At 37.4% G+C, this 15,149-nt stretch overlaps 1 protein-coding gene across 1 annotated transcript in view; it reads left to right on the top strand.

Annotated features, from left to right (window-relative positions):
- Positions 1-15,149, top strand: part of PASD1 (PAS domain containing repressor 1) — a 105,528-nt gene that overhangs the window by 74,689 nt on the left and 15,690 nt on the right. The window contains exons 9-10 of the mRNA XM_012498767.2: positions 10,745-10,832; positions 13,776-13,899. Coding sequence (XP_012354221.1) covers positions 10,745-10,832; positions 13,776-13,899 — 212 coding nt within the window. The remainder of the gene's footprint in view (positions 1-10,744; positions 10,833-13,775; positions 13,900-15,149) is intronic.

Genomic DNA, 15,149 nt, shown 5'->3' on the forward strand with positions numbered 1-15,149 from the left:
TCTTATTTGACATTAGGGCAACTCTTACCATAGATTAACTGCTCTTCAGGGTACATCAGACTAAGATTTCTACCATGTTGATGATTCGTGTTTACTTTTTAAGTGTAATGAATATTGTGTATTACTTGTTTTTTTTAATTCTGGTGAGGAAATACCACCAAGTGCTGTTCGGTGTTTTTCCTCTTTTGATGTGTTTGTGGAAAACTGGTGTAACCAGAAAAGCACATTAGAGGAGTTCAAAATGGCCCTTTAGAGAGTGATGGTTTCTATGAAATGGATAGATTATGATTTTAGTGGAAATTTTCCCATTTTGACTTCATCCTTTGTAAAACACCTAAATATATGAGAGTCACTGCATTTGACTTCTTTTTTGTTGTGTATTAGTAGTGATTTGAAGCAATCCTTTACCGTACGGCTAAAAGAAGAATTGAATTTTCTTAGCTATGCCATAAAAGTAATTACCTGCCAGATAAAAGGGACCTCATGTTATAAATAGTTGAAGCTTCAACACTTTGTTTTAAATCTTCATTTTCTAATACGTGGAATTATCTGAACTAATCTGTATGGTGTAGGTTCAGTTATGTCTCAGCTTCAGACATATCAGTTGTATATATGTTAACCCACAAAAAGAATATGATTTTGAAAGCCATAAGAATCCGTATCTGTGTCTTGTACAGGAAGACAGGAAGGCTGAAATGGAAAGATGCTTATAGACCCTAACTCATTGTCTCATGAAAGTCAGTCCTCTTCATGCTGTGGCCAGGGAGCAGTGAGGGTTGTGGTGCTCAGGGTAGGGAATTGGAGAGGAGAAAGGTGCATTATTTCCTGAGTCATCTTGTTTCACTTTCTGCCTAGCTCTCAATCCCAACACACACCATAGGCGTGTGCACACGCGTACACACACACACACACACACACACACATGTATACTAGACATTTTCCTTCCCCATCCTTTTAGGCCCTGGAGTAATAAATTACTCTGCTGGAGAGGACTGGTAAATTCAAATAGCCCACTCCTTCCATTCAGAATATCTGAAAGAAATATCATACTTTTCCCCTCACATCAAAAAAGACAGAACTTTTTGTGACTAAAAGTTAATTTCTTAAGCCAAAAGAAAATTTCTGGAAGCAGTCACTCAGCAAGAGTTTCCTAAAACATTCATATGCTAAGATGGTAAATGATGGGATTTGTTGTCCCTTTGTTAGCAGGAAAGCATGATCTTGAGCAGCTTCAGGTCCATCAAGATCTTTCCCAAGTGAGAATGCAATGGGCTTCTCTGGCTGTAAGTTGTCAATTGCCTCTGCTGTCACTGGAGAGAAAGAAACCAATCACCTGCTCGTGTTTTTCCAAATTACAAAATCCATTCTTACGTTGTAAAAAAACAGGCTGCTGCTGATTTTGGCTCACAGGCCATAGTTTGGATCCCTTATCTATTCAGTATACTAAGTATCTGTTCATATCAATATATTATTCTTGATTATATGCAATGACTACATTCTTGATTATAGTCAATGGATATATTCTTATTTTCAACATTTTAAGGAATGTTTAATTTGTAAAAAGTTAAAAGTCACAGAATGGTTTACCATTTTTATGAATAAAAACAGAATTTCATGATTTCATATGAATGTTTTTAGTTTATGCTAATTTAATAATACACTTTTAAAGAATTCATTTTCTAATTTTTCAGTGATTTAGCATGTTTTCAGATTTTATCACCAATATCATCAAATGACTCATTTGCCAAATTTACCATTTTCCCCAAACTTATATCTTTGAACTCTGATAAAGCTTAATGACTTAGAGTGGATTGAAATATTTTAACAGTTTTTGAAGATACTTAGGATATATTATGCTTGGCCAGTTTTTCTATTAACATTTTAAGAAAGGTTCCATTTGTCTGTACCCCGGGTCCCTTACTGCTGCAGCTGAATTGAGCAGGGGACAAGAGAGGGGAACTTGCGATGGGGGAAATAAACAAAGGAGAGCCAGCATCCAGCACAGCTTGGGCTACCAACCCCCGAAGTTGGGTTGGGAGGAAACTGGAGTCCATGAGAGAAGGAGATGAGGAGCTAAGCAGGTGTCTGAAGCCCTCAGGACTCTGAAATCCTTCCTTCCTACAATAGTCTTAAAATCTGCCAACTCAGCATACTGCAAATTTTATGAATAGCTTAAAGAAACAGGTTTTTGGTAAATCAGTATATTTGGATAATTTGACAAATTGATACTTTGATTCACGTTCATTCAGTCCATTTGTCTCCTGGCAAGTTGGCTTTTGGAAAATTTCATATTAGTAGATTGACTTGGGAAGTTGGTATGCTTCCATACTGAAAAGCAGTGGCTTTCCAGAAGCAAAACTAAGAATGAGCCAGGAGTGGGTCAAGATTGCATCCTTTCTAGAAACAATAGTGTGCACAAACTACCTGGTAAAGTTGGTAATAGCTCATAGTTATCTGCAGTTCATTCTGTGGAGGATGTTAGTGGATTAACTTGTGGTGTGAATATAAAGTGATGGAACTGATCTTAACATATGAGCCTATCAATTTCAAAGACATACACATTTTGGTAATAGAGACAAATGGAGGCATCGCATGCCTCTATCAAAACATTTCATGTACCCCATAAATATATACACCTACTGTGCACACACAAAAATCAAAATAAAAAATAAAAATAAACAAATTAGGGCATATTGGACATGTGGCATGACAAAATCAAGGCATTTCTGGCTGGAATTAAACAAAACTAGAGATTATTTTACTACTCCCTAGTGGTGACACAACTATTGCCCTTACTGGTTTAAGGAGTTAGCAGACTGGGTTCATATTCTGGCTTTGTCACTTACTAGTTGTGAACTTATATGTTATTCACGTTATAAAGCTTTATTTTCCTCATCTATAAAGTGGAGATTATAACAGAACATATGTCATTGAGTTATTGTAGGACTCAGAAAGGTAATATGTGTAAGATACAGACCCCATGGTAAGAACTTGGTAAATGATAGTGTCTTTTCTGTCAGTCAGAGATGAGATTGGTTGTGGGTAGGGAATATGGTTAGTTAGCAATTACCTTAAGATTACTGAGGGTGATGATGAAGCATTCACTTCAAGTTACTGATATTCTGAACCAATCAAAATTACATCCATTGACTATCTGCCTTTAGCCAAGGTTCCTAAAATGAACTAAATTCATCTTCAAATAATGTAAATCTATTAAGACGACTATCTCCAATTATTTATTTAGTAAAAGGTGGCTATATTGAAAGAGAAGGACCTATCAAATATTTAGAGGGCAGTGTAGTTATTTTGTATTCGGAAGGATCAGGATTTGTACATTGATTCAGAAGATATTTACAAGTGTACATTGTATGCAGAGCCCTGTAGCCACAGAACACGCTTCTCTTCTCCCCCTCAAAGGAGGGTATTGGTCTAGATGATCTACAGCAATAGCAACATTCCCAGCTCTCTCAGTGCAGTTTCAAGTCACAAAACCCAAGCTCTTGATCCCTAGTCTGCTCATCTTAACAGTAGAGCACCTGCTTCTTGGCTCCAAAGGAATAGAGAAATGATAGCGCATGCAGAACTCATCTTGCGGGAAGACGTTTCCTAGGAGAGAGAATTAAAATTACAAAACAACAATTGTAAAGCAAATTACAGTATTATACCTCTCAAATCTATAGTTAAGTGGAATAGAAACTTAGAGACATAGGGTGGTCAATGAAAGAATGGCTAATGAGGGCATTTGAACTGACTACACTTATGGGGACTCTACAGATTACAACGTACTTTTTCTTTTTTTTTTAATTTTTCAGAATTTTGTTTTCACTTTTTGCATGTGGAGTTGAGAAAAATATTTTTTCCAGCTTTATTTAGGTATAATTGACCAATATTGAGGGTATGTGACCCCAGCTTCTGTTCACCTTCCACGGCATGCCTAGAATACTGAATAAAATAGTGGGAGGCTGGGGCAAAGAGAGGCTGTTTCAGGCTTAATTCCCAGGGAGACACTTAACAGGAATCCTCTTCTAAGAACATAATGACTCTTGAGGCGAGGTATGCTTTGGAGCTGCTAGTATCTAGTTATCAAGGATGGCTGAGATGCAGTTGGATTTGAAGGAAAAGTTGATACCTGATCCTTGACTCAAGATTTTACATTTCAGACAGGGCATGGTAGTGGGCTTCCTCTGAGAGCCTGTAGACTAGCCTTGGTTAGAGTAACCTTAAAAATTAGCTCCATAAACTTTGTTCATAACCTGCAACCAAGAAGGGAAATCTGGTTTTCTTTCCTTCCATCACTTCAGATTATATCATCTCAGCTGTAAATTAAATAGGGAGAGACATTTAGGATTATATTTTTACTGTCATCAGTTTCCTGACTCTCTGCCACAACTGTTCAAAACACGCCTTAATTTGTACTCCATTGACGTATGAAAGGACAGTATTCATTTGACATCTTTTTCATATTTACAGTTTCATTTATACAGCAAGTAGAAGTAGATGATATTTTAAGCCAAAAACAACCTTGCATTAAAGTAATTCAACAGTGTTGAGCACTTTACCAATGGATATCAAACCTCAGTGAAATATTTAAAATGAAGAGAGAAGAAACATGAAGGGCTCAATTTAAGAGTAATATTTTGAGATTTTACATAATGAGACAGAGGTACTTTTCTTTGTAGAATTAGGTGTTCTTTTTATGTAACTACAACTGGCAAAGTGTTCTTTGATCTTTCTCCTTATTTTTAAAAATTAAGTGATACAATTTGGAAAAAGAAAGTTGTGCTTGTATCTGTTCCTAACCAAAGGCCAGCAGTAGATATGGCTGCAAACCCTCTGTTACATGTTATATCCCATATCCTGAGCCCGAACTCATTATTTACATGCACAAGCTAGTTAGGTATTAAATATTCCCTAATGTTTTTATTTAAAATTGTAAGTGCTTCTCTGTGACTTTTAATTGTGAGGTGTTTTGTTTTGTTTTATTTTGTTTTCAGGTCTCCCTCTGTCGTCTAGGCTGGAGTGCATTGGCGTGATCACAGCTCACTGCAGCCTTGACCTCCCCGGCTCAAGTGATCCTCCCACTTCAGCCTCCTGAATAACTGTGACCACTGGTGTGCACCACCACATCTGACTTATTTTTTATTTTTTCTAGAGATGGGATCTCACTGTGTTGTCCTGGCTGGTCTCAAACTCCTGGGCTCAAGTGATCCTCCCACCTTGGCCTCCCAGAGTGCCTGTGACTTTTATGTTCTACTTCAAATATTTGCCATTTATATTGGCTTATGGAGAGGCACAAAATGTAAATTCACTGAATAATTTGGAAAATATTTACTTTTATTTATATTCTTGATATTTAAGTCGGTGGATTTTAAACAAAACATATTTGCTTCACAATATATTGCTGTCAAAGAGTTTTGTCCAGTAAAACTTACTGCATCCTTTAATACAGCACTGTCCAGTAGAACTTTCTGTGATGATTGCAGTGGCCTATAATCTGCTTCATCCAACACAGTAGCCACTAGCTACGGAGCACTTGAAATGTGGCTACTGTGACTGAAGACTATATTTTAAATTGTATTTAATTTAAATTAACTTAAAGTTTGATTTAGCCACATGTGCCTAGTGACTGCCATATTGGACAATGCAGCAAGCAATACATTCTTATGTTGTTTATCTCAGATATAAAGTTATGCACTATTTAGAAGCCAATATAAAGGTATTAGATTGCTTTTAAGGAACAAATAGAAGCTCCAGCTTGTCCATTAAAATAATTTTGTCAATCTAAGCAGACTTGGGATGAAGGATGTGAAAACATTTTGATTGAATTGACTACTAAGTTTTATCTGTTTATTCCTTTATTTACTTAGCAAATATCCATTAAGCACATAGCAATTGCTCTCCATTGTGTGAAGTGCCTGGGATACAAGAAGTTTAAAGCATGTTCGTTGCCTTGAAGAAATTCACCAGGTAGAAAAAGTAGATAGAAAGTAATAAGATGTAAGGAAGGGATCCAGTTTCAGCTTTCTACATATGGCTAGCCAGTTTTCCCAGCACCATTTATTAAATAGGGAATCCTTTCCCCATTTCTTGTTTTTGTCAAAGATCAGATAGTTGTAGATACGCGACATTGTTTCTGAGGGCTCTGTTCTGTTCCATTGATCTATGTCTCTGTTGTGGTACCAGTACCATGCTGTTTTGGTTACTGTAGCCTTGTAGTATAGTTTGCAGTCAGGTAGCGTGATGCCTCCAGCTTTGTTCTTTTGGCTTAGGATTGACTTGGCGATGCGGGCTCTTTTTTGGTTCCATATGAACTTTAAAGTAGTTTTTTCCAATTCTGTGAAGAAAGTCATTGGTAGCTTGATGGGGATGGCATTGAATCTATAAATTACCTTGGGCAGTATGGCCATTTTCATGATATTGATTCTTCCTACCCATGAGCATGGAATGCTCTTCCATTTGTTTGTATCCTCTTTTATTTCATTGAGCAGTGGTTTGTAGTTCTCCTTGAAGAGGTCCTTCACATCCTTTGTAAGTTGGATTCCTAGGTATTTTATTCTCTTTGAAGCAATTGTGAATGGGAGTTCACTCATGATGTGGCTCTCTGTTTGTCTGTGATTGGTGTACAAGAATGCTTGTGATTTTTGTACATTGATTTTGTATCCTGAGACTTTGCTGAAGTTGCTTATCAGCTTAAGGAGATTTTGGGCTGAGACAATGGGGTATTCTAGATATACAATCATGTCATCTGCAAACAGGGACAATTTGACTTCCTCTTTTCCTAATTGAATACCCTTTATTTCCTTGTCCTACCTGATTGCCCTGGCCAGAACTTGCAGCACTATGTTGAATAGGAGTGGTGAGAGAGGGCATCCCTGTCTTGTGCCGGTTTTCAAAGGGAATGCTTCCAGTTTTTGCCCATTCAGTATGATATTGGCTGTGGGTTTGTCATAGACAGCTCTTATTATTTTGAGATACGTCCCATCAATACCTAATTTATTGAGAGTTTTTAGCATGAAGCGTTGTTGAATTTTGTCAAAGGCCTTTTCTGCATCTATTGAGATAATCATGTGGTTTTTGTCTTTGGTTCTGTTTATATGCTAGATTACATTTATTGATTTGTGTATGTTGAACCAGCCTTGCATCCCAGGGATGAAGCCCACTTGATCATGGTGGATAAGCTTTTTGATGTGCTGCTGGATTCAGTTTGCCAGTATTTTATTGAGGATTTTTGCATCAATGTTCATCAAGGATATTGGTCTGAAATTCTCTTTTTTGGTTGTGTCTCTGCCAGGCTTTGGTATCAGGATGATGCTGGCCTCATAAAATGAGTTAGGGAGGGTTCCCTCTTTTTCTATCGATTGGAATAGCTTCAGAAGGAATGGTACCGGCTCCTCCTTGTAACTCTGGTAGAATTCGGCTGTGAATCCATCTGGTCCTGGACTCTTTTTGGTTGGTAAGCTATTGATTATTGCCACAATTTCAGAGCCTGTTATTGGTCTATTCAGAGATTCAACTTCTTCCTGGTTTAGTCTTGGGAGGGTGTATTTGTCGAGGAATTTATCCATTTCTTCTAGATTTTCTAGTTTATTTGCATAGAGGTGTTTGTAGTATTCTCTGATGGTAGTTTGTATTTCTGTGGGATCGGTGGTGATATCCCCTTTTTCATTTTTTATTGCATCTATTTGATTCTTCTCTCTTTTCTTCTTTATTAGTCTTGCTAGCGGTCTATCAATTTTGTTGATCTTTTCAAAAAACCAGCTCCTGGATTCATTAATTTTTTGAAGGGTTTTTTGTGACTCTATTTCCTTCAGTTCTGCTCTGATTTTAGTTGTTTCTAGCCTTCTGCTAGCTTTTGAATGTGTTTGCTCTTGCTTTTCTAGTTCTTTCAATTGTGACGTTAATTCAAGATGGATTAAAGACTTACATGTTAGACCTAAAACCATAAAAACCCTAGAAGAAAACCTAGGCAATACCATTCAGGACATAGGCATGGGCAAGGACTTCATGTCTAAAACACCAAAAGCAATGGCAACAAAAGCCAAAATTGACAAATGGGTTCTAATTAAGCTAAAGAGCTTCTGCACAGCAAAAGAAACTACCATCAGAGTGAACAGGCAACCTACAGAATGGGAGAAAATTTTTGCAATCTACTTATCTGACAAAGGGCTAATATCCAGAATCTACAATGAACTCAAACAGATTTACAAGAAAAAAACAAACAACCCCATCAAAAAGTGGGCGAAGGACATGAACAGACACTTCTCAAAAGAAGACATTTATGCAGCCAAAAGACACATGAAAAAATGCTCATCATCACTGGCCATCAGAGAAATGCAAATCAAAACCACAATGAGATACCATCTCACACCAGTTAGAATGGCCATCATTAAAAAGTCAGGAAACAACAGGTGCTGGAGAGGATGTGGAGAAATAGGAACACTTTTACACTGTTGGTGGGACTGTAAACTAGTTCAACCATTGTGGAAGTCAGTGTGGTGATTCCTCAGGGATCTAGAACTAGAAATACCATTTGACCCAGACATCCCATTACTGGGTATATACCCAAGGGACTATAAATCATGCTGCTATAAAGACACATGCACACGTATGTTTATTGCGGCACTATTCACAATAGCAAAGAGTTGGAACCAACCCAAATGTCCAACAACGATAGACTGGATTAAGAAAATGTGGCACATATACACCAGGGAATACTATGCAGCCATAAAAAAAGGATGAGTTCATGTCCTTTGTAGGGACATGGATGAAACTGGAAACCATCATTCTCAGCAAACTGTCGTAAGGACAAAAAACCAAACACCGCATGTTCTCACTCATAGGTGGGAATTGAACAATGAGAACTCATGGACACAGGAAGGGGAACATCAGACTCCGGGGACTGTTGTGGGGTGGGGGGAGGGACAGCATTAGGAGATATACCTAATGCTAAATGACGAGTTAATGGGTGCAGCAAACCAACATGGCACATGTATACATATGTAACAAACCTGCACATTGTGCATATGTACCCTAAAACCCAAAGTATAATAATAAAAAAAAAACGAAAGTAATAAGAAACATTCGTATAAGGCAGAAGAGAGTTGAGAAAGAGGGAAGAGTCTAGGATGACTGTAGATTTCAGTCTTGAGTGACTGGGTGGAGGGTTGCACTATTCACCAAGTAGGAGACACTGGAGGGGGGAACAGGAGTCTATACCATGTTGAATTGAGGTTAGATATCCACATGCATGTGCTAAAGGCAGTTGGATATGTGCGTCCACAGCCTGGGAAGAGGTCTTGAGGTAGAGCTGTGGGAGTTACGCATAGTTGAAGCCAAGGGATACGACACGGTCTGCAAGGCAGGTAATATAAAGAAATAACAGAACTCCAAGAGCGGCCGTGAAGAGGTACCAGCATTTATGATGTGAGAAAACATTCTATTAGACTAACGTGGCTTATAAATTTAGTCGGAGATTGAAAAATTATTTTAAAAATATATAATATAGTAATTTTGTTTTTAAATAATATGTGGGCAGATTTACAAGTGACTCCATTTATGTTTGTTTCATGACACTGAAAATCAAATCAGTAAGAAATATTTTATATTTTACATATTTCATATTTATTTTAATTAAATTAATGTTAACAACATAAAATTTTAATAAATATATTTCAATATATACTTTTTATATATTTTAAACATTCTATATTCGATATAGGCCAGTTATACATGCAAATGACTGACTTAACTCATTAACTAGTTGTTTTATGCTGTGTAAAGCAATACTTCCTAAATATTACACATTTTGGATATCCGAAATACATTTTTCAAGCTCTTAATTTTTTAGTCTTAGAAATAAATGATATAAATAAAATGGCTTTTTGTCAGGGTCCTCTGAAATACAGAATGGAAAATTTATCTCCGTTGGATCAGAATTCACTTTTTGAAACCATGTGGCATAACCCAGGTTTTCTCTTAATTATGTGTCTTCTGAATATGCTTGGAAAGTTTTATAGGTATCATTTTGCCACTGTCTTGCTGCTCTGAGGTCTTGTTTTTTATAATATTTATTATCAGACTTTAATTTCTCATTTTGTGGAGTAATAGGGGCTTTTCTAAAGAAAAACTCGTGAAAACAAAATACATTTCAATAACAGACTCTCAGTTATGAAATTTTTAAGGCTTGAAACACTATTATCAATATTAAAAATAAGATTCTCATTCATTCATATTTTCTCCCCCCCATACTTAATTCGTGAAAAGTAAGCTAGTATTTAGACTCTAGTGTGCCATGAAGCTGCATCTCACCTTGGGCATCGAAATTCTAATTTTGATAGAAATGAATTGTTAATGAGCCCCGAGAATGGAGAGTTTCTCTAATTACAGGAAACAAAATTAAATTGGGCCTAAAGGCATTTTTTTTGTAATTGCAGTTGATTTAAAAATTGAAAAAGAATATTCACTCATACACCTTGGCTTTAAAAATATTGGTTTGCTCCCCACTGTTAAAAAGGCATTGAGACCTGCAGCAAACTTCATTCTAATGAGGGCCCAGATGATTTTTTTTTGTAGATGTGCAGAACAACTTTGCGGGAAAATTGATACCTCAAAGATTAATGATGTTCTGTAGTAGGAAAAATAAAACAAATAGTTTTTATTTGAACCTTTTTATTGTATGATAGAAAGTGTTGATTTAAATGGCAAGTGAGATATACTTACCATCTCTCTTTTTACCTATTCATAGTAGCTCTCAAGGTCAAAGAGGACATACTAGCATGGAAGTCACGTATGTTGAACCTGCTGCTGCTGCTGCTGCTGCTGCTATCTCAGACGTATGTACATTGAGGACCATAGACTACAATCTTAGACCCTTATCCATGTGATGTTGATTATTTAGTTAATGTGTGTTACTAAGAAGTATGTCATATGGATGTGACACATGAGCAGTGTTCCACAGTTGCCATCTTGTAGACATTTCTTATTAGGAGCCAGTAACTGCCAGACTTGGAATGGTCCCTGTAGTGCTTGAAAAAGAATTAAGCTAAGCGCTATCTCAGATGTTGTTCGGGGTCTTTTTGCCTTGTGAGTGCATTTCATAATGGAAGTTTACTGACCTGCCTGGTGTAGAAAGCCATGAAGGCCAGAACCTAGCGCCTAATTAGCCTAGGTTGTCTGCGTCCGTTCTCTAAGACAATGAATGTATCATCAATTTATTCATTGACCAGATATCACTAGAAAGAATCCTTAAGGGACATACATTAATAGAAACCTACCTGGGTCTACCCTCAGTGATCTGATGAAACTCTAGACTGGGACATGAAATCAAACTGCAAGGAGAAAGGTAGAGAAGAACAGAAGAGGTATCCCAGAAAGCATTTCCCACGTTAAAAAGTGACAGGGTGGTTCCTCACCTTACATGCCACTCCATGGGTATATGTACCACAGCTGATAGGCTGGATCACCACAGTGGTAACAGTGCTACAGAGAGAAAACATGACCGAGACATCAGAAGACAAGGGTTTGATTCCTGATTCTGCCACTTACCAGTTACGTAGCCTGGGGAAAGTTATTTTACCTCAGACAGCCTCAGTTTCCTCATCTGTAAAATGGAAGTAGTAATAATAATCTCTGCCAGGCTACCTCATAGGGATATAATAACGCCCAAAGGAATCTTATCGGGATATTTATTTTACTCCTATAATAGAATGAAACCTCTGTGAGAGGAGAGACCATTGGCTGTCTTGTTGGTCAGCATATCCCCAGTATTTTGAACAAGGCTTGTTACACATAGTAGGCAGTCATAAATATTAGATGCACAAATGAGTACTCTATGTTAAAGCACTCTTATTTTTATAGAACTCTTCAAATATTTGGTAAAGGGATTTCAAGAGCAGTATAGACAGGCTGCATGCACAGACTCTAACTTTGGTTTTCAGGCCTCCATGTGTTTTGCCTGAATGAATTTGTACTGGGATCAGTGCAGACAGCAGGTCTTTTCAGTATTTAAGTTCTCCTGTAACATGGAGATGCCATGAGCACATATTTTAAACATGAAGTGCTGATTTTGTATTGAATTGTCCAAGTATTGCTCATTTAACAAAGTATGTCTATGTGAATAAACTTTCTCCATTCTGAATAAGTACCTCTGCTTAACCTAATATTCTGTTCAAAGAAGTATGAAACAAAGAGGAAATAAGGTAGAAGAATGCTAATTTAGACACAGCAATGTTCTGTTTACACACAAACTAATTACAGGTATGCTAGGAAAAGGGGCCAAGCCAACCGTATAGCTCTAGCCATCAGTGTAACATCTACACAGCTGTCAGGCTTGCTTCATCAGCCCGTCAGTAAAAAAATATTTACCCAGGGTTTATACTGTACTGTGTGTGAAGAATCCAGAGTCCTTAAACTTAGTATGTGTTGAAGAAAGCTGGATTAAAATATTCTCATTTTACAAAATATATAATGCCTAAGTAATTACAATATTTAGAGAAAAGTAGGCTTTTTTTAAAAAAGAAGAAACACATAATCCCACTGCTATGGCACAGCTGCTATTTAATTTTGCTTATTCCCATTCAGTCTTAGTCCACCAACATACATATTTTTCATGTAGTTACAATGAAAAATAGAGCTCACACTCTACTGCATACCCTTGGCTTCCACTTATCACTAAGTTCCATTTTTTTCTACAGTCACATTGATCATTTTTTAAAACTGTATAATATTCCATGAAATTGTGAGACCTGCTTCCAGCCAAGATGGAGTGAGGGGGCCAGGTTAACTTGCCTACCTGAAACGGGCAAAAATAAAACAGACAAAATATATGACACAACGGTTTTCATGATAATGGCCAGCAGGCAGCAAAAGCCACGGATTCTTGAGCAATTGGAAATCAATGAGAGGAACTCCACAGTCACCAGAGCTTACTACATAGCAAGTTTCTAGGCCACATTGCAGAGAGGGAGAACACATACGGAGCCCAGTGGACTGCCCGAGTTGAGATTGAGGTGAGAGTATAGGGAGACTAAGTTTGCTAGTGGAGTCCTAGAGAAGAGAGAGCTGCATGGAGAAAGAATGCCACAGATCTGTGAGGGGCCCCTTCTAGTATTCAGCAGCATATTGATTGGCATATTCACTTGAGGAAGCTACTTGAAGTGGGGCTAGGGGAAAACCATTCCAGAGGATTACAGAGAACAATACTAGTACTCACAAAGGGTTGGTAATAGTTCTTTTTTATTATTATACTTTAAGTTTTAGAGTTGGCCTTTTCTTGCTCTAAGCCTAGGATGCAAGTGCAGGAACTCTGGGAAAATGGCCTTATCAGTGGTGGTGCAGGTCTCCCACTGCTGTCCCATTTCTCTGTGAACCAGTGTGTTTGGGTCTAATCATGAGGAATGGGAGATGAGGTGACTACCATCCTTGGCTACTATCATGACAGCATCCTGCTGACACCACTGAAAGGCAGAATTGTTTTTGCCATGCCTTTTGATCTATAAACATTTTTTGATGCCTTTATGTTTAGTGTTATGTATACTGTGTTTCTCTTCTTGAGTTTGTCAATGTATACCTTGTGGCATCTATAATCTCTGCTTGTTATCTTCCAGCAATATTTTTAAGGAGGTATTTGATGATGATTTTTGTTATGTTTTCAGTTGATTGCAGCAGTGTTAGAAATTGTGATGTGAAATGCATCAAAGTTTGTATTCTGCCTGTGTTTCCTATTCTTTCTAACTCCAAAATGCAATGTCCTATCTTTCTCTTTTGGAAATGTACAGGACCAAATCGATACTGCAGAGGTTAAGCAGCATGGACCACAAGAAAACGTTGATATGTTTGAAGATTCTGATTCAACTTATTGCTCCAGCACAGTTTTCCTGGATGCTATTCCTGAATCTCCAGGTAGGTACATTTATGCATTTGGATAGGGACTATTAGAAGAAAAACAGTGACCTACAGGGTAGTTACAGTTTTTCAGATGAATATAATGCTCTATAATAGTGTGAAATCACAGAGTGAATTCCAACTTTCTTCATCTTCTGTAAATATTTGAGGTGATGATTTGAGAATAATAAAAATGAGTATTTCATCACAGATTCACGTGCTTGGAAACGGTCTCTTCTCCTATTTAATTTTAATCTTCTAAAAATGGGCGCTGGATCTCAGTCCTTGAAGGAATAGCGTTTTATCTTTTTATACTCGTGTAGTCTCTTCTGCTATCACACAGTATTTGGATTCCAAAGAAACCTCTTGTTATTGAGTTTTCATGCCAATAAAGGGGGAAAGTGAGAGTCTCTCAGAAACAGTGATATTTCTTTCATGAGTTTCAATATTAAAGATATTTCGTAACCGTAATTGTTTAAAAAGTACAAAACTTCAGGAAATGGTGGATGCATAACGCAAATTATATCTCCTAATTAATCTTATCATAAATAATTGGTATGTGGAATCTTCTTATATAGAAGCAATAAGCTCTATTTTAATTTTTATTTCACTCTTTTTCAGTTTTTAAATCCAATTTTAATATCTCCACTTTTAAAATTCTTAGTTAACAACTTTTCCATTGTTGCTGTCGATCTCAAAGCTATGTTTAAAAAATCCCTTCCAAAACAATGGATTTTTGGCAGGAGAGGTCAAACTCCGTGAACTCATAATTCTGATTTCTAAAATTTATAAGAGCATTGATTGCTTTAAACCTATTTATCTGGACCTACCATTGTAACTTTGCTATAGAGAATTACTTGTATTCACTACTGTTAAGCCAATGATGGAGAAATCCTTATAACCTTCCACAGATGACTGTTTCAACAAAATGAGCATATCGAAATGGCTAGCAGCTTATGGCTGATATGGTAGAAGTCAAGTAACTCCTAGGTTTCTCGCTATCACTTACAGATAATTTAGTAGCTTTGTTTACTTGGAATCAGAAAATTAAAAGATGCTAAACTGGGCCGGCCACGGTGGCTCACGCCTGTAATCCCAGCACTTTGGGAGGCTGAGGTGGGTGGATCATGAGGTCAGGAGATCGAGACCATCCTGGCTAACACGGTGAAACCCCGTCTCTACTAAAAATACAACAAATTAGCTGGGCGTGGTGGCGGGCACCTTTAGTCCCAGCTATTCGGGAGGCTGGGGCAGGAGAATGGCGTGAA

This window comes from Nomascus leucogenys, chromosome X (genome assembly GCF_006542625.1).
Source record: "Nomascus leucogenys isolate Asia chromosome X, Asia_NLE_v1, whole genome shotgun sequence".
Lineage (NCBI taxonomy): Eukaryota > Metazoa > Chordata > Mammalia > Primates > Hylobatidae > Nomascus > Nomascus leucogenys.